The sequence below is a fragment of the Phoxinus phoxinus genome (genome assembly GCF_949152265.1).
Source record: "Phoxinus phoxinus genome assembly, chromosome: 12".
Taxonomy (NCBI): domain Eukaryota; kingdom Metazoa; phylum Chordata; class Actinopteri; order Cypriniformes; family Leuciscidae; genus Phoxinus; species Phoxinus phoxinus.
Genome location: NC_136887.1, coordinates 18,305,924 through 18,328,966, shown reverse-complemented (window position 1 = coordinate 18,328,966; position 23,043 = coordinate 18,305,924). Strand labels below are relative to the sequence as shown.

Genomic DNA, 23,043 nt, shown 5'->3' with positions numbered 1-23,043 from the left:
GATAGCTGATTCAGTGTTGTTTTTTCCTTTTATAGTTTTATTTATTATTATTGTCAGGGTCTGATATAATAAACATTTACTTAATCTCAAATCATATTTGAATAGTTCATGCTAAAATGTTCACTCTGTCATTTCATTTAAACTTCATTTAAACTGAAAAGATTTGAATATATCAAGGAGAGCTAGAATCACATGAACCACTTTTATGAAACTTTCATGTTGCTTTTTTACCATTTGGACAGTCGCTGTACTCATTCACTCTCGTTGTATTGAATAATTCACCACAAAATAAAGAAAGTCAGTTTGGAAAGAGAGTAAAGAGTGGAGGTAGAGTGCAAACTTTTTCCCTTTAAGATTCCAAAATAACATTGCATTTATAATTATTGATTATTATTGGTGCTCAAATATTAATAATGGTCATACGTATTGAAAATGTTTAGAGACTAGGAAATTCTTTGATGCATAGAAAGTTTATACAACAGCATTCATTTGAAATATAAACCTTTTGTATAACAGTATACGTCTTTACTGTCACTTTTGATCAAAATATTGCTGAACAAAACTATTAAATTTTTCTTAAGCAGCAAAACTGGTTTCAATATTGAAAATGAGAAATGTTTCTTGAGCAGCAAATCATCTTATTAGAATGATTTCTAAAGGATCATGTGACACTGAAGACTGGAGTAATTATGCTAAAATCCAGCGTTGGCATTAAAGGAATAAATTATGAATAAATTGCTCAAATAAATACAGCCTTGCAGAGCATAATTATTCCAAACTTTTGAACGGTGCAGTATTATTCAGTATTATTCATTAGCGTTGTCCATTGGCTTTAAAGCGGTCATTTATGCAAAAGACCTCAAGATAAACAGTTACTGAGGATCTTGTCAGACACCACCCTTGTGCAAACACAAATCTGCCCTGAGACTACAACTTAAAACACCAGGTGAGACTTTCCAGCTTCCCCCAGTCTGTAAAGATATGAATTATGCGCTATTGTAATCCACACGGGACTACAAAGCTATACCGAGGCTGTATTTCTACAGGGTTGTGTGAACTCCCGCCCCATATTCGCAGCTGACAAACACAGGGCCTTGAAGATCAGAGACCCAGGACATGCTGACAAGTGCTGTGGGAACACCTGCAAAGTCTGATTGGGCCACAGAGACAGATCCCTCACTTACACACCTGTCTCTCTCTCTCACACACACACCTATCTGATAGGGTTTCTTTGAGTGCTCTTTGAGGCCAGTCTGAGGTGATGAAAATAAGGGTGCATCCATTAAGTGCATGAGGCAGGGCTGAGAGAGGGCATGGATGAAGGATTTAAGTGTTGCCTGTAAAGTGCTTCAGACCACCTGCTAGAAGGACAGACAAAGGCATCCATTTCAGCTCAGACAGACGGGAAAATACATTGGTTCTTCGTGTGCCAGGGAGTATTTTTCGTGACACGAACTCTCTTACATTAGATCGGTGACCTAATAGCTATGGTGACATTTGCACAAAACAAACGACATGATTCCATGAAACTTGGGGAAACATTGACTTTTTATTTGTTAAACCATACAAAGGTTTTACAAAACGAATCAAACTATATGATGATAGAAATCAGAGCACTTGTGATTTAATTACACAGTTGTTTATCTTCACGGAGTGAAGCTCATATACTCAGACTCAACCTCCTCTCTCATATATCTGCTGTTAACAGTCACTCAATAGTTTTAAGATGGGGAAAATCCCACATTGTAAAAATGTTGCAAGTACACTCCCTTCTTAAGACAGACCCTGGCTCAGCATCACAGAGATACTGAGATCACAGACCGTATCTTCATGCTTCAACATAAAATGTCCTCTCATCCGTTTAGAAACTGTGTATAGATGTGCCTCTTTAGTCATTGTTGTGGAAATGTCTCATTCAGCCGTTAAGCAACATTCAGGAAGGTTGATCCCGTGGTGTCTAAATCTCATATCATTTTCCCCAGGGCGTTTTGCTTGGATTCATGTGAAAATGCAGGTACTATCTGTCAAAGAAAACACAAAACCTTGTGTGGTTTATATGTATGATGAATTAAAATAGCATTTGATAAGTGTTTTTCTATTTTGTTTGACCAATTATCTCATTCTTACAGACTGCACAGCAGACACATTTTCTCTTTATAGCTTCGCCTGATGTGTTTAGTAGGCATCATGGATAGCATCAGCAGAGATTACTCGAACTTTGGGTTTGACCCAAAAGAAAAGGTCAGTTTTTATTTCACTCAGATTCAGTCATTGTGTAGCTGTTACCTGAGAAGGTCTCGCAAAAGAACTGATGCTGATGAGTGCAGGACAACCCTGGGTCTAGGCTAAACAGCAACTTAAAGGGATAGTTCAGCCAAAAAAAAAAAACGTCATCATTTACTCACCCTCATGTCGTTCCAAACCTGTGTGATTTTTTTCCTCTGCAGAACACAAAAGAAGGTATTTTAAAGAATGTTAATAACCATATACTAACCTTGGTAACCAAACTATATTGTTGACCCCTGACTTCCATTGTATGGGCAAAAAACAAAGAACATATCTTCTTTTATGTTCCACGGAAGAAATAACTTTAGACCATTTTGGAACGACATTAGTGTGAGTGTGATGACAGAATTTTCATATTTTGCGGTGGGTGAACTATACCTTTAAGACAGCTTTGGTTTATTTCCTCATTTTGTGCACAACAAATGAATTAATTCAGAATCTATGATAACCATGACAGTTAGAAAGGATCTTTAATGTTTCCCAGATAATAAATTGAGTTATATCAAACAACCAGCTTTTTTATGATAATACTTGGTTTAATGGCCTGTAAAATGTACTGTGCAGCATGCCATTTTGGGAAATCGTGCTTGAAACAAATCTATTAAAATCACAGAGTCTCATGGCGTTCTTCATACATTTGTAATAGAAATCACAATCTTTCTCGCCCTCCGTAATAGCATAGCAGTGATAATAAGTATAACTTTGACAGTTTCCATCATATAAAAAAAGAACAGCTTTGCCACTATTTCAAAGCACCTTCTACTGTTTGGTATGATATAAAAAAAAATCTACTTTTAGATGTAAAAATATATATTTATATTTCCAAATAAATAAATACATACAATAAATATGCGAATCAAGAACTGTATAAATAACATCGTGTGAGATGGCGTCTCCTGTCCCAGTTCTGTCATCTCTGAGCATCACGTAAGCATGGTTCCTTCAAGTCCTTCTTAACCCATGTTGAATATTTCCAGAGCAAAGCAGCAAAACCTCCAGATTTGGTTTTCATGGTTATGCTACTCGTCAGCAACAAAGACACCAAATGCAGCTTGACTTTCACACTTTGGGAGTCTTTTGAGACTGTTGTCTTCACCATCAGTACTGGCCAGTGCATTTCCAGAGCAGATCTCATGTTTGGATGCTGTGGCCAAACATGATCATCTCCTCCTCACGTAGAGAAGAAACCGGGCATCTCTCTCACCCGATAACGGCGACAGATGGTCTCAACTGTGTCCAAGCACCTCTTTGTAAAGTTCTGGAACTTTTTCAGGGTCCACCGGTCTTGGAAGAAAGTGAGTGAACTTTTGATGTCTCCTTGATTTTGTCCCATCGCGTGGCGTGCCGTCCTTGTTGAGAGCCACGAAATAGCGTGCTCCTCTCTCCCCGTGCTTGTAGAGATTAGAAGAGTACGTGTTGTACCAGTTCTCCTCAAACTGCTCACGGAAGACACATTCTGCTGTGAGTTTCTCCTAAGAAACAAAAAAACATGTTGGTGAACTAATTCATGCAGTTTCCTCAAAACTCATAGAACATGGAGAGAAAGAGAGGTGGTCAATATGATAAAACATATACGACATCTACTGGGCTTTAATAAGAACAACAATTGTGAAGGATCATTCTTGGTGGTAAGACAAGATTTGAAAAAGTAAAAGGGTAAAAGTCTGCTTACAGAGCCATAAAGTTCTCCCTTGTCGTTCATCCCGAGGTAGAGACCACTGTCCACTCCACGGATGCTTATTAATCCAACTGCAAGGCTTATGAATTCCAAAATACCTGGAGAAGAATAAATCAATTGTTCAGGAGATGTTCTTTGAAGTCTAAACCCTCATCACATATTGTGAAAAAGTTGAACTGCATTTATTCATCTCTATACTTCAAAGACTATATACACATTATAAAGTAAATATATAAATAAATGAATATATATATATATTACTGCATTAATAATAATACATTTCTTTTAGCTGTGAAGTGTTATTTACTAATAGAATTGTTGTATTTTTTTGTTATTACACTTTAGGTTCTTCACATTCAAGATAAAGAGATATCTTATATCAAGATATATTGAATGTTTGGATTCTTTAACAGAGACCGTAGATCTACAAGTTCTATGTTCTATTTAAGTTGGTCAATAAGCACTATAAAAACTGGTGATCCTGTATTTTTAAAAGTGTACAGTCACAATGCTATTGAGTTTATATGTGATTCAGTTTCTGTTTAAACAAATCTAACAAGCTGGAAATGAATAGGGAAATTACCAAAACGACTGTGGTCCTTTCTCGTGCCCTGCACACTGCCATCCGGGAGTATTTCAAGGTGAAATCCAGTCCTGCAGTACAACTGTCTTCTCCGCAGGATCCCTTTCAAGTGCGTTAAATCTGCGGAGGTGCTCCGTGACAGTCTCTCTGCTGGAACTAAATGATCATTCAACAGCCCGAGGTTTTCTCCTAGAGGTGGCAGAAAGAACTGTGATCCGACCTGTCCGAAACCCTCCAGGCTCTGTAAAAACGTCCCGATCTCTCCCATAGCTGCAGTTACAAACCTCCAATCCAGCAAGAGCGCTCAGTGAAACTTGATCTAGATGAATACGGTGAAGCAGTCGTCCAAAGCTATTCGTTACGACGAATAATATCCATGCGAGCACGTCATTTGTAGTGGATCCATGCTGAGCGCATATGGAATATCACTTGACTCCAGTGGATTATACAGACATATCCAGTGGGGAAGACACAGTAACTGCAAATAACTGACTTAAGACAAGTCCTTTAATTTCTGCTCTCATGCCTCGTCCACATGGTGGCCGGTGGTGCTTTCTGACATGAATAAATGTGCAGCAGGTATTGAGGCAGCAGGTATGTGTTGTTGTGGGAAGTGCTTTGCGCAGTGAGTGGCTGCTGCGCGCGCGGGGCAGGTGCAGAGCTCGGGCTTCTGTGGGCGGGACATCGGGTTGGTCCAGCCTTGAGTTTTTGCGCACAATCACAGTTGTCTGTGTTTTCGTTTATGCCTGTGTTTGTGAGGAGGGTCAGGTTTTGCATACATTCAGTGTGGGCACCAAATGTAGGCTACCTCACAAGCAGGAGGAAAGCAGCAGTTGTCACGATTATAATATAGGGGTTGTTTTAGGTTAAATATCATTATATCAGTAGGCTATTAAAACAATAGATGTCAATGTGTGTGTGTGTGTGTGTGTGTGTGTGTGTGTGTGTGTAGCTGTGAGTTGTAGGACATTATATAAAAATGAGCTAGGTGAAATAATAATTAGGCTATAAATAATCTAGGCTACCATGATATCATATCCCGTGGAAAGTGAACAGCCACATTTGACACCATTATGAAAGTACAAACACGGTCTGTTAATCTTTTGTTAACCCACGTTTTATGTATTTATATAAGCTTCTTTTTTATTTAATTTTTGAATTTAAATGTTTCCTATTTGTTTCCTATTTTTAATTAAAAAAAAAAATACATTTGTGGGTGCAATAAAAAAATAAAAAAAGATCAATTAGTTATGACAACATAGCCTATGTTTTTGCATTGCTTTAACTCATCAAAATTACTAAAGCAACTTTTTTCGACTTTTTAAAAATAAGTTTTACAAGATTCAAATATTTTTTAAGTCAGTTTAATTGAAGTAGAAATTACCTACTTAAAGTTGATGCAACTCTTTTTGTGCGTTGGAATAGTGTGGAAAGGTCATCATTACTTTTTTTTTTAACAGGTTAATATGACTTGACATTAATTTGTATGTACAATTTAGTTTTTTAAAGTTATATTCTACATTAATTATTATTTTTTGTAGACAAATATAGGAATTTGCCTATTATATCAAAGTTTGAGAAACATGGGCACAAAAAAAACATTTAATTACAGAAGTTGAAGATCAAATCTACAACTCTTACAGTATTTTAGCTGGAACTTACCTGGTCAAATTTTAAGAATGAAAAAGCGACGATGAAATTAAATAAATAACCACGTTTTGATGGACGTCTTCTTCAAACACAATTTTTAAATATAACATTGTGAGGTCTGAGGGCTTTAACTATGAATTCTAACAATGACCCGAATGGAAAGGACAAATGACTGTAAATACAGCTGCTTGGCCTAATGTGTTTCTGCACGATGTGATGTAGCGAGGTCGCATCTCGCGATGAGTGCGAGCGCAGTCTCCTCTCCTCTCCTCTCCCCGCGCGGGTGACACAGTCATGATGGCCGCCGTACGTCGGGTTCTGGCTCTTCGAAACAAGTTCACCAGCTTAACAAACGGGTTAAACCTTTATTTTAACAGCAGACAATCGTTGAGGGAAAGAACAGCTCTGAGACACGTAGGGACAGGGGTGTTTATCACTCTCGGTGGATTCGCTGTTGTTTATTACCAGCACATTTCAAATCCGGATCGGGGACACGCAGCGAGTCTGCGCGCATTGATTTCTCCGCTCCCAGCAGTGGCTGCAAAAGAGCAGGTAGGCTATATCTACATTTTAGTACTTTTTGCATTATTTACGTTTGTGGTGTTTACGTAGTATATTACCTACTTTTTTGGATTTCTAAACACTTAAAATCGGTGGATTTCATGTGTCATCAACACTTAAAATCGGTGGATTTCATGTGTCATCAAAACAGTCGCTCTCCACTAGAGAGGTGCTGAATCCAGTGTCTCAGTTCATCAGTCAGGTGATGATGTACTATTATTTTATGAAACTAACAGACATATTGGAACTCATATTATAGCTAGCCTACGATTGGATATTTTTATGGATCTGTTTTTCATGCTTAAACTGGCTAGTTTCGAAAGGGTCATTTTACTAGAGCCTATATGCAAATTCAGTCAAAACCATTTCTCCTGTCAAAATCGTATTTTGCATTTGTCTTGCAGACAGATTTGTTGAACAGTGTTTCCTAAACCACAATATGTTTCTTAGACTCATGTTGTACTTGATGCGATTATTATTATTATTATTATTATTTTTACTATTAAAGTCACTTTTAGACAGAAAAACAACCAATACTATAAAAAACGAACTATATTCAACTACAAGTGTCATCCACACAAATGCATCACTTGCACACATTACATTAAGGAAAAATAGAAATAAAATAGAAGGAAACAAGTTAAAAAGTTCTTTGTATTATACAAATTTGCACACGACATTTTCCATCTTTTTTGCACACATTACACATATTTTTTTCTTTCCTTACAAAGGAGCTATACAAATATGAGATTAATCACAATTAGTGAAATTAATTTATTATTTTTGTCTATTTTATATGTTTAACAAAGCAAAAGTCTTGGTATGACTGTTGTCGACAAGCATTTATCAGATTGTTATCAGATTGATCATTAAACCATACAGTCTTGTGTGAATCTCTCTGCAATGTTCCCTTTTGTTGTTGTACCCTTATCTGCTTTGGTTGGACATAACCTTGACTTGTGGATTGAGACACAGGAATCCAGGGTTAAGGTAACTGGACACGGCAGCTTGGCAGCTGGGTAGACGTTTGATGGGGGTAATAAGTAGCAGGGCACACATTCCCAGGGTGTTTGCACAGTGCCCAGTGGGCCTGGCCGTCGGCCACCGTAGAGTGAGAAGAACACTGTCCTAGTGAGTTTAGCCCGTGATATATCTGCGTGTGGATGTTTGTGTCCAGGTTTTTGTACTGGAACGGTAGTGATATTAAAAACAGGGAGGAAATGAAAAAGATGGGTATAGCACTTTCTTCAAAGTCAAGCTTGTCTTATCTTGAATTTATTTGTATTTGTTTGATTATAGGCCAGTGCATCTGCTGAAGATGAAGAGGTGTTTATGTCAGCCCATCAGCACAGGTTCAGGCTTTTCAGCTCATTGGAGTATGATGGACAGCTTTACATGACACCTCTCGACTTCATTGAGTCTGTCACTATGAGCGAACCAAAGAGTGAGTTACACAGACAGTTCATCTTCCTTAGCAGAATATATGAACTCAACATATGACTGTGTAACTGTAGACTAAGGACGACGTCCTCCTATTGACTTAATAGTTTAAAGGATTAATTCACCCAAAAGTAAAAATTTCCTCATCATTTGCTAACCATGTTGTTCCAAACCTGTCTTCAATGGAGCATTCAAGCTTCAAAAGAATGCAAAAGCACCATAAAAGAAAAGTAGCGATGGCTATGAACCACAAATTTGTGAATGAATCATTTACAGATGTCAAACATGCATTTTCTTCTAAATGTATTCTCTTATTTCTCCTTTTGTGGATTTTTTCTTACAGATATTTTGCCTTTGTAAGGTATAACCTTTTTTTATCTTAAAAGCAAGCAAGTAACCCTGCAGGCGTAAAAATCAACACATAGCCGTAACACCTGCATGAAGATAGTCATCTCTCTCCGCCAGCATCACATTTATGACCTATTTCTGTAACCAAAATCTGAAAGCAGCTAGACAGACAACTTTTAAACGTGTGTGTCAGATACAGTGGATCTCTGCTAAAACCGAAGACATTAAGTTTTCGTCTCAAATAAACGGTCCAGATGGTAGAGTTGATATGCTCTATAGCTGTATTTTCACGACCCAGCTATACTTGTATGGGGGTTGAGTTTCAACCAGTCATGTTTGCTGCTATCTGACACTTGGACTTCCTGGAATGTGCAGACGGGAATAAAATGTGAACTCTAATATGGCAGGCAAACATTGCGTCACCATCTTTAATGGCATATGCATGACGGAACGAATAGTGGTATTTATGGCTTTATGCTGTGGCTGTAAAATACACTTTCAGTGCATTATATAAACAGAAGCTACAGTTCATATTTAAACCATACAGTTGTTTGGAGTTTATACCAACGCTCTTCTAAATTTGGATATTTTTTCCTTTAAAAGGAAATTTAATTTGAACTTCTATATGCATTCAATTGTATTGTAAGCATATGTGGAATAGTCAAACTGCTGAGAAAGGTGAAACAGACTCAACCAGTCAAAACATTTCAAGTGTCTTCTTCACTGTAACAATATATTTTCAACCTGACCGACGCAGGCCTACTCTACAAAACAGATTTTTTGTATTTTGTCAGTGTTTGAACTTAGAAATAGTTTTGACAATACCACTTATTCTTGTAAATCTCTCTTTTTTTTTTTTTTAGAAAAGAGGTTTTGGAGATCCCTCACAAAACAGGTTTGATCATGTTTTTCTTTTGTGTGATGAATTTGTATCTTGAGTTTAGACAATCTGAATGATCCTCAATATATGCGCTTTTTTGAAAGGATCTAGACAAGATTCTGTCAGATACGCCACCGGTTTGGAAAGGATCATCCAGTCTGTTCCGAAACCAGCGTGAAAGAGGTGAGACCTAATAATCATGTTATGTATATCGATTTGTATTGTATAATGCAGTGCTGTTTGCTTTGTCATTTGATCATTGTTTACTATAGTAAATCCCTCCAGGCAACTTGACTTTGGGAGGATCTGCTTTCAAAGTGCCACTTGTGAGGCTAGCATTCTAAATACTGAGCTAATTATGGGCATAAAGCCGAAACATCTCTAATTAACAGATATTGTGATTAGGTACAATTAGGATACAGTTGTTAGAGTGTGCAGATGCTTAGACCACCCACATACATGGTGTTATGAAACAATCCGGATCCTGAAACTTGGCCTCATGCGGAAGGAGAGTGCACAGGCTGTAAATGGTCTTATCTCTCAATCAGTCTGACATTACTGTGACTTTGCTCTGGGATAATCACAGATAGGAAGGTGACAAATAACACCCAGTGCATAACATGTGGTATGTTGTTTTGAATAGAAAATAATCATGCACCCTTAATTCATAAATTATCCAGCTTCATATTGCCCTGAGGTCTTTGGGGATAGTTAACATATTAACAATAATTTATACTATTGCAAGAATTCTAAAAATGACATTAAAAAACATTTATTCATCAAGGATGCATTAAATTGAGCAAAACTGACAGTAAATACATTTATAATGTTATAAAACATTTCTATTTTAAATAAATGCTGTTCTTTTGAACTTTATATTCATAAAAAGAATCATGAAAAAAGTGCAAAATATAAAGCAGCACTGTTTTGACTTTAATAATTAATATGAAATGTTTCTTGAGCTGCATAGAATGATTTCTGAAGGACACTGAAGACGAGAGTAATGATGCTGAAAATTCAGCTTTGCATCAGGAATATATAACATTTCAAAATATTTTCACACAGAAATATGGATTTCGAAAAACAAGAAGAATATTCATTTAATTTATGAGACAAATATCTTTTAATGTGTGGGGCTTTCCCTAGATGCTAACAATACTTTCCTTGTAGTGTTCTTTCTTACACTTAAAACACTAAAACACTCCACACACAGTGCATGATATTCCATTGCTTTCCTTGAGTGCCAGTGCCTGGGTTTGGGCTTTTAATCCGGCTGTTAAATGTTAAAGCTGCACTTAGGTAAAAAAAAAAACCAGAAGATAGGCTTGATCTGTGAACAAAGCCTTACTTCAGAAAATGAAAAGAGCTGTTTGAACTTTGCAATGTTGAGACTTGTCCTAGTGGCAGCCCTGTATCACTCTGGACAGTATGAATTCTAAGAATGGCGTTGGATTACATCTCCATCACTGACACTCTATATCAATTGTTTCTGTGGAATTCTTTGTGTTCTGACAACTGTTTGAGCTCTTGGGCTGGATTTCTTTCTGCAAGACTGAAGCTGTGTGGCTCTAATGAAACCTGCCTGGGATCCTAAAAGACTAAATGCACAAGCAGCCGCGGATGTCTTGACTCAGTTTTGTATGGTGTAGATATACAGGTGAAACTCGAAAAATAGAATATCGTTCAAAAGTTCATTTTTTTCAGTAATTCAACTTAAAAGGTGAAACTAATATATTATATAGACTCATTACATGCAAAGTGAGATATTTCACACCTTTATTTGTTATAATTTTGATGAAATATCTCACTTTGCATGTAATGAGTCTTTATAGGCTATTTGTTTCACCTTTTAGTTGAATTACAGAAATAAATGAACTTTTGCACGATATTAAATTTTTTCGAGTTTCACATGTACATATCAATTGAAAAACATAAGTGAATTAATTGCATGAAATGAATCACACATATGTTTTTAAAAAAGAGATAACGATTCTCTCATGATTCTGAACAGACAACTAAACAAAATAACATGTAATTTACTAGAGGTTCTGTTTAAAATGTTAATTATTATAATTAATCTGAATTAATAATAAAAAATAAAAAATCGGGTTGAATGAATGATTCAATGACTCAATTGTTGTATTACTGGAAGAATCAGCGTTTTTTTGACCGAATCTCTGGAATGAATGAATCAATGACAAATAAATTTTTTAACAGTCACTTGTCGCCACCTACTGGCGTAATGATGTAATCCATACAATCGTTATTTGAAGAGTCATGTTACTTTTAAAAAGCGATTTCCTCTATTTTGATCGCTTCCGTTGACATCAGTGTTTATATCCGAGTATACTTTTATCCCAGTACTTCTGTGATAATATGAATATTTGAAACAGAAATACCTATACATGTCATCCGCTTTCTCTAGATCAGCGGCAGTGCCGACGCACATCGGAATCGTTCTGAATATTAGACATGATCATTGTCATTTATGAATAAGATTGCATGGGTGTTTGACGATCTTGATCTTTTAGCGATTAATGTGCAGCTTTAGAATAAACATTACATAAATGTAAAGCTCTGGCTTTAATTGCTCAATGGCATTGACTTACGAGTCTAGGGTCATGATTTAATGCATTTGTTAATCATATTATTTTATAATTAAAGTTCAAAAATATTTTTTAATATTTTCTATTTTTAACATAAATAATACGAAAAAAGGTAAAAATGTATCTATAAAAATAAGTGATGTAATTTAGGTTTTAAATAATTCTATAATACAGAACGAAAAAATATATATTATATTATTTTATTTTTCTGTAAACAATTATAATAACCAATTCACGACACAGCCCCATATATATGTTCTACCGTTTAAAAAAAAGGTTGGGGATTTCTTTCAATTTTTTTTATCTTAAGGTCACTAATGGTTCATTTAATTGAATATAATTTTAATATATATTTAAATATATATTTTTAAATGAAATATTCCTGACGCAAAGCTGAATTTTCAGCATCATTACTTCAGTCCTCAGAGTCACATGATCCTTCAGAAATCATTCAAATGTTCTGCTCATTATAAATCAATTATTAAATGCATATATTATTTGAATATAATTAATTATACCAAATGAACACATTCAATTTCCAGGCTTGGTTAAATACAAATACAAACTGGTGTTGGATCAATCAACTAAATACACCAAGGATCAGGGTGGCCTGTGAAAATGTATCTTCTCTATTATGTTTTACACACACCTTTCTTTATCCTTTTCTGTAAACATTCCAAAGTCCTTTTCCCACAGCACTCAAAGAAGCCCTTCTGAACTATCTGTGTCCAAGTCACTATCATCTCCTTAAACAAAAGCTTGGGAATGCTTTCAGTGGCAGAAACAATTCTCCTTAAGTCTCTCCTAGACAGAGACCTGACAGTTGCTCTTCCTTTCTTCTCCTCTCACACAACAAAGGACTAACAGACCTCAAAAAGCAAAACAAACCCACATCAGGCATCTGCAATCAGTTACAGATCACTTGAGAATGTTTTACACCTAGGAAAATAAACAGAGAGGAACTCAGGAGCCAGTGGCCTGGTCTAATTTTGTTTGGGTTTGTGTCCAGCCTTGTTACTTTACGTTTTAACGTCTCTGTTTGTGCAAAGAGAACACCAAACAAGAGTAAAGAACAGGATCCTCTTAGATCTTATCAATGTAAAAGAAGAAAGGACGTCTAGTTTAAAATGTCATTTGATAGTAAAATATATTTTGAAGGCAGGTTCTGGGATGTTGGAACACAAGCTTAAAAGGAAATGTTTATGTACTGTTTTTCAGGCGTCATCGCTTACACTGAGTATCTGTTTCTGCTTTGCATTTTGACAAGTAAGTTTGTCTTTTAGGTAATTCTCCACGCTTGTTTAGCACAGAAAGTATAGATGCACGAGGATGTATGGATGCCCCTCATATTATGTCTTTCTTTTGTCTTCTAGAGCCACATGCAGGTTTTAAAATAGCTTTCAACATGTTTGATGCAGATGGCAATGAAATGGTGGATAAGAGAGAATTCATGGCGGTATGGTTGTTTTTGTTGTTGTTTTTTATTCATTTGAATGTCAGCGTGTGTAAAGATAAAGTTCTGCTTTTTTACATTTAGTTAGAGGACATATTCCGCAAGAAAAATGAAAAGAAAAAAGAGCGAGGAGGAGATCCTGACAGTTCATCTCAACTGGTAAGAATAACTTTTTTTTTTTTTTTTTTTTTTTACAGTCCTCCGTCGCATGAGCATGTTCTGTTGCCACTTGGTACTTGCCACTTGCCATATCTTGAATCGATGTCCAGTTTATTTGAAAGTGATTTAAGGAAATAAAAAAAAAAAAAAATTTAAAATTCTGTACCAAACCCATAGTTCTTTATTATCTGTGTAACACCAAAAGAGAAGTTTTGGAAAATGTTCAGACTGCTCTCTTCCATACAATAAAGTGAATGCTCCGTAAAAGCAGTTAATTGCTTGGCAGCCATTGCCACTTTTATTGAATTTGCCTTAATTTAATATTTCATAATTTATAATTAAAATATTATGATATTTTATATTATAATCAAAAATTGTTATAAATTATCTGCTCTATCTATCGATAATTTGCTATACATTTCTCTTTTTGTGTTTTATGGAAGACATTTTAGATTGATTATTCCTGTAATATTTGAACACATATGTTGGAATATAATTCCATGAATAGCCATTGATTTTTATTTACTCTGAGATTTTATTGTTGCATGTTTTCAATCGCATTTAAAATTGAGAGATGAATGATTCATGCCTAATGTTCATTTGAACGAATGTACATGAATATTTTTCCACATAGTACAAAACAACAATGAGTCTCTTATCTCTCATGCTGGGGAAATGCTGATTGTTACGGATTGTGTTTTGAAAACGCTTCATTGTCTTTCACAATCCTTAGTGAAATATGACGAATGGTGATTTGATTTGATCTTATCCTGTTTTGCACGCTATCATAATCTTGGCTGTGTGAGAGTGTGGAACTGTATGGATATCAAGGATCTGTCAGCAGCGATGTATGTATACTAAAGAATCCTTATGAGCATGACTTCGACGTGTGCTCTTAGCATGGCGGTTAATGTGGTTGATGCTTGATTGAACTTGTACAGTCATGGTCAACAACAACTGTGCATGTCCGTCCTAACCGCTAATGTTTATGCAGCTACACCCTATAGTGCTCAATAGGGTTACATCCACGTTCAGTGGCTTCTTTCAGACAGTCAGGGAGCAATATTATTTTACATACTGAAATGTTTGGATAGGGCGTAACAGAGTGACCCTCACGCATGGCTCACCTCCAGAGAAGAGGGACAATGGGGCTAATGGGGCTCAGTCAGACGCAGTCTGAAATGCAGCTCTATTGTGTAGGAGAGCAGAAAAATCATCCAGAGACTACGACAGATGATTTATGTTGCTTGTCTACTGTCAGGAGCTTTTTTTTGCCTAGGAATGGTAATCATGTTAAAAGGCCCTCACCTGAAGAATGGCAGCTCTCCCTGGACCCCCATGTTTTATTTTTTACAGTTTCTTGAAGAGTGGTATTTGGGTTTGGATTTCTTCTTGTGATGGCTTGACCAAACAAGAGAGATGTGGAGCTTTTTAAGCACAGTGCAGTCAATGTTTTAACCACAATAAACTATAGGACTGATTTAAAAAAAATATATAATACTGATCACAATCCACTGCATAACTTTTTAGTACATAACATGTTTCATAAACAGTTATCAGAATGCACTATAAAACGACTGAAGCACCAATGTCACGTTGGAATAATTATGATTTTGTTTTATGCTTTTGAACACCAAGGCTGCATTTATTTGATTTAAAATACAGTTTTATTTTGAATATTGTGAATACAGGAATATTGTGAAAAAGTGTTACTATTTAACGGAACTGTTTTCTATTTTAATATATTTTAATTATTCCATTGATGGCAAAGCTGAATTTTCAGCATCATAACTCCAGTCTTCAGTTTCACCGAGATTTTTCTAATATGCTGATTTGCCGCTCAATTATTATCACTTATTATTGGAACTCAATTATTAATAATGGTTCTTATTACTATCACTGTTGAAAACATTACTATTATTTTTTTGCTGCTTAACATTTCCTTAACATTGCGTTGCATTACTTCAGATGGTTTTGCATGTGTATTAGTCTTTCACTGCATTGTCTGAACTTTTAGCGATTATTGTTAAGCCTTTAATATTTTCACCTCTAATATGCAGGTACTTAAAAAAGAGCAGCCTCAGTCTGAACCCAGAAGTTTCTGGGATGTTCTAAGGCATGGTGCGAGAATAGTTCTCTTTTCAGATCTGATGGAGGTACAAGTATCCTCGAGCTCACTTGCTTTCTCATTCGAATCCCATAATTCCCTTGACCATTCCCTGTCCGCCATCCCATGTGAGGTTCTTACCATTGTTTGTTTCGTTGTTGTTTTTTCTTTTTGTTTATTGTCATTTTGATTCATTAATGTAAGTACACTTCATGTTGTTACAGTTAAATATTAATATATATATTTAATTTCTTAAGATTTTATATTATTGTAACTGAGCCATACAAGAATACATCATGTTTGGCCTTATTCATGCATCTCATTAAAATTATTATTATTCGATGTTGGTGCTTAGTAAATGGATTTGACATTGTTTTTGAGTCATTTACCAAGCTTGGATGTTGAGATGTACATCTCGTATATTATGATAGTACAAGTTTCAAAAATACCATCAGATACAGTATGCCTCTTGTTTCTGTAAAGATACGTTGCTGCAAAAGAACATTGAGGTATATCTGGTTTGCAGATTTCTGCATGAGCAACCTGTTGTTTGCGTGGCATGGGATGATGGCAGTGTCAGTGTGACAGTTATAAAGCATTTTCTCCACCATACAATATTTAAAAATGAATTGCATGCCATTTAGCAGCACAAGTCATCCAGCTTTTATTCATATGATATTCGTTGTAGCTTACTGCAGTGCACAAGTATCTCCCACCAGATGAACGCACAGAGTAACGTTATACATAACTTTCAACACACTCAAGTGTATTTTTAATATTTTTTTTTTGACCAAGTAAAACGGCACTGCGTTACCCCACAATTGTAATTCGTCCAATAAAGGGATCTCTATGAGTAAAGGAGCGGCAGCGGCCGACTGTGGCCTATAAGCATAATAAAAACAACATACATCAAATTTGATGTAAATGAATCATTTGCTTTTAATCAATAATTTATATTCCAATTAAATGTACATTTTACATTTATTTGTGTTTGTGTCTGTGTTATTTTTTTATGTTGTTATATGTTTATGGCTTCCTCATCACGCTATTTTGGTGTACACTTATTCAAACAAATTTTGCTCTCTTGTTCAGTTTCTTGCAGCTGAATAATGTGTTTTCATAATTTGCTTTCACAGCACGCAGCAGAAAATGTCACTGACACAACTCTGCTGGTTCATTTCTTTGGAAGAAAGGGCAAAAGTGAACTTAACTTTGATGACTTCTACAGGTGAGAGACAGATTTGATGACCATGATCTTGAAGGCTTCTAGTCTTAAGTGAAGATTTAACTCTATCATGATCCTAAATTAAGTTTCCGTTATATGTATGAAAAAATCAATAGGCAAAGAACATGGGGCCATGTTATAATGCATGACCCATTAAGGGGGATTTAAATGAATCACTAAGGATGCTATATTCTTCTCAAAGCATGTTGGGATGGTCCAGTCACATTGTCCAGTGTCCTACTGAGCGAGTGATGGCATCTCCTCTTAACATTGTGTCTGTGTCACTCATGCTCTGTCGGCAGATTCATGGACAACCTGCAGACAGAAGTCCTTGAGATTGAGTTCCTCAGCTTTTCCAAGGGAATGACCACCATCAGTGAGGAAGACTTCGCTAGTATCCTGCTGCGCTACACTACAGTGGAGAACATTACAGGCTACCTTGAGAATGTGCGTCAAAGCATACCCGACGAAAAGGTAGTACTTGCTCTACACACACACACACACACACACACACACGCACACACACACACACACACACGCACACACACACACGCACACACACACACACACACACACAATACCAGATTCAGATTGATTTTATGCAAATTTGCATTTGACGAACACTTTTTTTTGTTTGAAAAACGTTTAGCTGATGTTCCCTTTAAGGTATGAAAAATTTATTTCTAAAAGTTCAAAACATCCACTATTTTGAATGTAATTTTTTTTTCTGGGGTGGGGTGGGGTGGTGGATTATGTGAATGTTAGGGAAAACAAGGGAATTTTCAATTTGATAATTTGATCAACATCATCTGAACTTTCATGTAGTTAGTAATGTTTAAACAGAATGTTAGGCGAACGTCCAACTAAACTGTTCCATGAACAATGTATACAGGCTGATACATGCAGTCCTTTACATGCAGTCACATCATTACCGCATGGCACAAGCTGTTTGGCCTCTGCTGATCCTGCAGCCAATGACATTGCTTGCTCAACATTCAAATAGTCTGGTTCAGTGTTTGCTGTAAGCTGGTCCTGCAGCACGCTATTAGATTAACTCTGAAATCCTCCACCTCCCCCAGCTCCACCTGCCGATATCTGCAATATGATTTATGTATGTCTATTCATGCAGCAGCAGCATTTATTACATGCTCACAGCAGTGTCTGTGTATCTATTGGCAGTAGCAAGTCCATACATGCTCTTCAGCAGCAGCAACAATAATCAACAGAAGCAGCACTTCCATATTCAATAACACGCAAAAAATATTCCGAGAGTTGTCATGAAATAAAAATTTTGTGCTAATGTTTTGAGAAAGTTATTAAAAGCCCAGATAACTTTGAACGAGCATTCTATTAACGTTACTGCAAGAATGTTTGTTCACCTTGAACCTTGGTTGAACGTTAACCAAAGTTCTGAGAACGTTCCCTGTTAGCTTGGGAAGTACAGAAACACAATTGGAGGTATTCTAATATTTTTACTCCTTTATCATGTTTTCATGTATTATAAATGAGTCTATTCAAATCATTGCATTGCAAAACAAATACCACCACAGATGTGGAGAGAGGAGGGTATTTATAATCTGAACGATGTTAGTGCCTTTTTTTCTTTAGGATGTTTCCCTTTTTGCACATTGACCCTCACATTATAAGGTTAGAGTCTTTTCAGTTGCTCGAGGAGGCTGTTGGTGGATGGCCATTGATATGCAAGTGGTTCTTACTCTTAAGTTAAGAGATATTGCAATACAGCTTAACTTGTAAAACCACCTAAGCGTCACATATTACTCATTAGACCATTTGTAAAACAGTTGTTGTTGGTTGCAAGAGCGGCTTCAGAAAAAGACGTGGGTCTAGTGCCTGGAAATGGATGAGTGGAAATCAAAAGGGCCGCTGTTTGGGTAATCTGCTAGCGGTGAGATATTTTGGACACATCCCCTTTTGTTTTTATGTATGCAAGTATCAGGTTAATCTTCTTTAGAAGAGTCGACAAGCTACCCGACCTCTCCTTTAACAAAACAATCTAAAGGTGTTGACAGCTCCAGTTGTGTATATCGGGTGCGGGAGCAAGGAGAGATGTGCGCTGGGATTGTTTGACTTTGCTATTTTCTGTCTTGGCTCTTGGGATCTGTTTTCGCTCTCCAAGTTCCCACAAACACTCAAGGTGCCCTCGTTTTTGAGAAAGTGAGGCTTATTGCAGTTTGCCTTGTTTAGGGAAAGTTATTCTGAGACTATCTTTTGAAATTCATCATTTTATGTACTAGCTCGCTGCACGAGTGCTATTATAAAGACTCTGACTTAATGATCTCTTTCTATTGCCCAAAGCATTCTGTTTATAGGAAAATTGACGATTTCATCTATAAGTCACTGATTTAACACTGATCTTTTCTTTTAGGGCATCACTTTTGAAGAGTTTAGGTCCTTCTTTCAGTTCCTCAACAACTTAGAGGATTTTGCCATTGCCATGCAAATGTACAACTATGCAAATCGCCCAATTGGACAAGGTAAACACACTCATTTAATCCAGTTATACACCTCAAAGTCTGTGGCTAATGATGTTTGGCTCTCGGCTCACAGATGAGTTTGCCCGTGCGGTCTATGTGGCCACTAGCCTGAAGCTGTCAAGACACCTTGTAAACACTATTTTCAAGATCTTTGATGTGGACCATGATGACCATCTAAGCTACAAGGAGTTCATTGGGATAATGAAAGATCGGCTGCATCGTGGCTCTTCTTGGGTAAATATGCTGGGAAACTCTGTTTCCCCAAAACATTTATTGCATTTTTTTATTATTTTTATTATGCAAATCAGCTGTCAGTCACCTCGCTTGTGACAGGATAGATATTCGTGTAAAATGTAAGCACAATTTTAGCTTCAAATTCAGATTAGTCATTATCACTATACTGTTGCTATTAGTTTCACTGTTAGTATGATTACACTTCCATTCAAAAGTTTGGGGTCAGTAAGATTAAAAAAAGAATGTAATACTTTTATTTGGCAAGGATGCGTTAAATTAATCGAAAGTGACAGTAAATATGTTTGCATTGTTAAAAAAAAAATCTATTTGAAATAAATGCCAATCTTTTGAACTTTCTGTTTATGAAAGAATCCTGACATTTTTTTCCCCAATGTTTCTGCAAATAGAATGATTTCTGAAGGGTCATGTGACACTGAAGACTCGAGTAATGACGCTGGAAATTCAGCTATTCAACACATGAATAAATTATATTTGAAAATACATTAAAATAGAAAACAGTTCAACAATAAAGTGCAACAATGTTTCCCAATATTATTGTTTTACTGTATTTTTTTTTATCAAAAAATGCAGCCTTGGTGACCATAAGATGATGTTTTAAATTTTTTTTTTAAATATCTTACTGACCCCAAACTTTAATATATACAAACAAATCCAATATTGTTGCCTTGTATTTCAACAAAAGAAAAGTGAAATTTTTTGTGTGTGCAATTTTGCTGACATCTAGTGGCTATGTATTGTCAATTCACTCATTGACTAGCACAATTTATTTCAATTACATTTTTTTAAAGATAATGTTGATATGTTGATGACATAAAACCAACATGTTGATGATAAATATGTTCTCTTCATGTTATCATTGCAAACTCAGGGATATAAAGGTGAAGAGAGATTCACATCCTTTAAAGCCTGTATGAAGAAGGAACTCGCTGCTAAATAGGTAAGTTTATGTCTGAATATATATATTTTTTTGTAGATAGTATCCAGTATTTTGGGTTTAGTTCGATATTGCCCTGGAGAATTTGGATATAATGATTCTGAACTACAGCGCTAGCACTGCTCAGCATTCAGCCAAAGCTCTTTTTCTAGCATCAGATTACTCTGTAAAATTAATGTCTGCTATCCAGAGATACAAGATACCAGCCTAACACAGTGTATTAAGGCTTAACACAGTAATAGAATACAGCCCAACCCACACCACGAAACACCTAGAAACAGGAAACAATTCGACTTACTCTGGGTGTACGAATAGAGTAAATGCAGTTTGAATTAAACAAGCAGCTGTTACATTTCTATCCTATTTTCTTGTTCTATCACTTGTTGGATTCAGTTATTTAGTTTGATATATGCTGTTCTCCTGTTATGTCTTTGATTTCCGCAGGCGATAGTCCCTCTGTTCCTCTTCACCATCACGTCTCAGTGAAGATATCTGGAGTTGGATTAAAGTTCTCAGTGACTCAATGCAATTACCTACCTGACCTGTGTCAAACTCTGTAAGATACAAATACTGCCAGAATTAGATTAACACATGCTACCTCTCTGGACTATAGTTACTGCTTTGTTACTTGGCAGGCACTTTATTAACTCTATACAAGCCATTAACTAAGGGATAACACTTTTAATGAAATAGCCATGATACTTTTATTAATCAAAAAGTTATTTAAGGTCTAATACATTTAAATCCAGTGCCCATATTTTGAGACAAATTATGTTAATGAATTGCAAAGTGTCTTTATTTATGATGATATATTACTTCATAAATGTAAAAAGGGAACTATATGTTGAAGTGGAAAATGCTGAATTCTGGTGGGATGTACAGTTATTTATTCTATTTATTGATCTGTTTTGTGTAAAGAAAATGTCCTCTTGGGATTTAATGCCTCTTTACTGCTGTATTGGCAATGCATTGTTCTATTTGCTTCTCTAGGAGTTATAAGCCAGATAATCTTTCCTTACAATGAGCGCATTGCTAACATAGTTTCTCTGAGCTTGTCCACTGCCCACCACCCAGATCAGCTTACACAGGGTCTGACAGTGCTGAGCGCACACACAGAGCAATAATGAGACCTCAGTTATCTCACAGTGTGCTACACATACAGATCCCTCTCTCCACCTCTTTTATGGGGTTTCTTACACTGCCGCTCCTTTAAGAAATATCTCACGAAGGAGACAAACAAGCAAAAACTGAATCCACTCGTTTTACTCCAGTGAATAGTTCTCACTGTATGTTTATTTTTTAAAAGTAAACATTTTTGCAGATACATATTTTAAAAAACCTTGCATACAAAAAATGTAAATAATTATTACCCATGAAATAAGATACAGGTCATTAAACACACATTGACATGTCGTCATGTGTGTTTTTTTATATAATGGAACCCTTTTCTCTAATTGAAACATTATAATATAGCTTGTGACAAGTAACTCTGGTCTCTCTCACCCACCGTGCTTTTTACAGAATATAGACCATGTTTTAGATCTGTACATTGCATATTACAGTTTGTGTGTATAGCCTAATTTTTATGCATTAGTATTCAGATTGCTTAGAATGTTTGAATAAATTAAAACAACAATCAAAATGATACTTTGTGTCAGTCTTTCTGTTGTGTGCTTCCTTTAAAGAAAGAGAGCCATGATTAAAAACAAAACAAAACAAAAACTCAAGTGTTTATAGTGAACATTTTAGATTAGACCTATAGGGTTAATGTTGATGTTTGTTTAGTCAAGCACAATGTAACAGTGAAAAGAGTTTGGGGTTCCTTAGACGATAATAGCCTACTAACCAGTCAAAGCTGGTTTTAACTGGTCTCACGGCCTGGCCAGGCTGGTTTTCAGCTATTTGGCTGGACTACAGGTTAATTTTCTCACTAACTGCTGAAAGGTCAGCAGACTAGACTGGAAGACCATCAAAAACCAGCTTAGACTGGTTTAAAATGTTTATCAGAAGAGAATGGACCTCTTAACTGGTCGGTTTCACAGACAAGGCTTAAACCTATCCCAGACTAAAATGGATGTTTGAGCTGTTTTAACTGAAATCAACATGCACTGATAAATCTTTAAATAGGACAGTGCCGTTGTTTTGTCAGATGAACACCATGTTTTTTCTCTCTCTAAGGAACATTAATAAAAACTTCTTAAATGTCCTCATTGAATTAAAGCCATCCTGGCTTAATCTAAGCCCTGTCTGTGAATGATAGTGTAACAATGTCTTGTTTAACATTGCTGGTGCGACATATATAGATATTTATATAGCCTATATCTAATAGATATAGCAAATTTGCTTAATAAAATACAGCCGACTTGACAGAAGGCGGTAGTCA

General features: G+C 36.0%; 2 protein-coding genes across 6 annotated transcripts; one reads left to right on the top strand and one right to left on the bottom strand.

Moving 5' to 3' along the window:
- Positions 1-1,532: 1,532 nt before the first annotated feature.
- On the bottom strand, positions 1,533-5,174 carry fgf20b (fibroblast growth factor 20b). 2 transcript variants are annotated; one of them, XR_013799738.1, is made up of 4 exons: positions 4,548-5,155; positions 3,959-4,062; positions 3,129-3,758; positions 1,621-2,021 (listed from the first exon to the last, which is right to left on the bottom strand). XR_013799738.1 is itself a non-coding variant. In XM_079630534.1 (3 exons), the coding sequence occupies exons 1-3, from the start codon at positions 4,813-4,815 to the stop codon at positions 3,513-3,515; spliced, it is 618 nt and encodes a 205-aa protein (XP_079486660.1). In that variant the 5' UTR covers positions 4,816-5,174; the 3' UTR covers positions 1,533-3,512. The 2 variants fall into 2 exon arrangements, 1 of the variants encoding a protein (XP_079486660.1); XM_079630534.1 differs by having other exon boundaries at positions 1,533-3,758; positions 4,548-5,174.
- Positions 5,175-6,401: 1,227 nt separating this feature from the next.
- On the top strand, positions 6,402-22,306 carry micu3b (mitochondrial calcium uptake family, member 3b). 4 transcript variants are annotated; one of them, XM_079631618.1, is made up of 15 exons: positions 6,441-6,749; positions 8,058-8,202; positions 9,410-9,441; positions 9,531-9,609; positions 13,251-13,298; positions 13,406-13,488; positions 13,570-13,644; positions 14,451-14,492; positions 15,705-15,800; positions 16,888-16,979; positions 17,279-17,450; positions 19,363-19,471; positions 19,545-19,705; positions 20,595-20,663; positions 21,105-22,286. In XM_079631618.1, exons 1-14 carry the CDS (start codon positions 6,492-6,494, stop codon positions 20,661-20,663), a joined length of 1,461 nt encoding a protein of 486 aa, XP_079487744.1. In that variant the 5' UTR covers positions 6,441-6,491; the 3' UTR covers positions 21,105-22,286. The 4 variants fall into 4 exon arrangements, with proteins under 4 accessions (XP_079487747.1, XP_079487744.1, XP_079487745.1 ...); XM_079631619.1 differs by lacking the exon at positions 14,451-14,492 and having other exon boundaries at positions 6,476-6,749; XM_079631620.1 differs by lacking the exon at positions 15,705-15,800 and having other exon boundaries at positions 6,476-6,749.
- The last annotated feature ends 737 nt before the right edge of the window (positions 22,307-23,043 follow it).

What these genes read in the sequence shown, in the direction of transcription:
- micu3b (XM_079631618.1), top strand. Translation starts at nt 6,492, where the DNA reads ATGATGGCCGCCGTACGTCGGGTTCTGGCTCTTCGAAACAAGTTCACC. An exon ending in GGAGATCCCTCACAAAACAG is followed by an intron (nt 9,442 to 9,530) that starts GTTTGATCATGT and finishes CTTTTTTGAAAG; the next exon opens with GATCTAGACAAGATTCTGTC. An exon ending in CCGAAACCAGCGTGAAAGAG is followed by an intron (nt 9,610 to 13,250) that starts GTGAGACCTAAT and finishes ACTGTTTTTCAG; the next exon opens with GCGTCATCGCTTACACTGAG.
- fgf20b (XM_079630534.1), bottom strand. Translation starts at nt 4,815, where the DNA reads ATGGGAGAGATCGGGACGTTTTTACAGAGCCTGGAGGGTTTCGGACAG. An exon ending in AAAGGACCACAGTCGTTTTG is followed by an intron (nt 4,063 to 4,547) that starts GTAATTTCCCTA and finishes ATTCTTCTCCAG; the next exon opens with GTATTTTGGAATTCATAAGC. An exon ending in AGGGAGAACTTTATGGCTCT is followed by an intron (nt 3,759 to 3,958) that starts GTAAGCAGACTT and finishes TTTGTTTCTTAG; the next exon opens with GAGAAACTCACAGCAGAATG.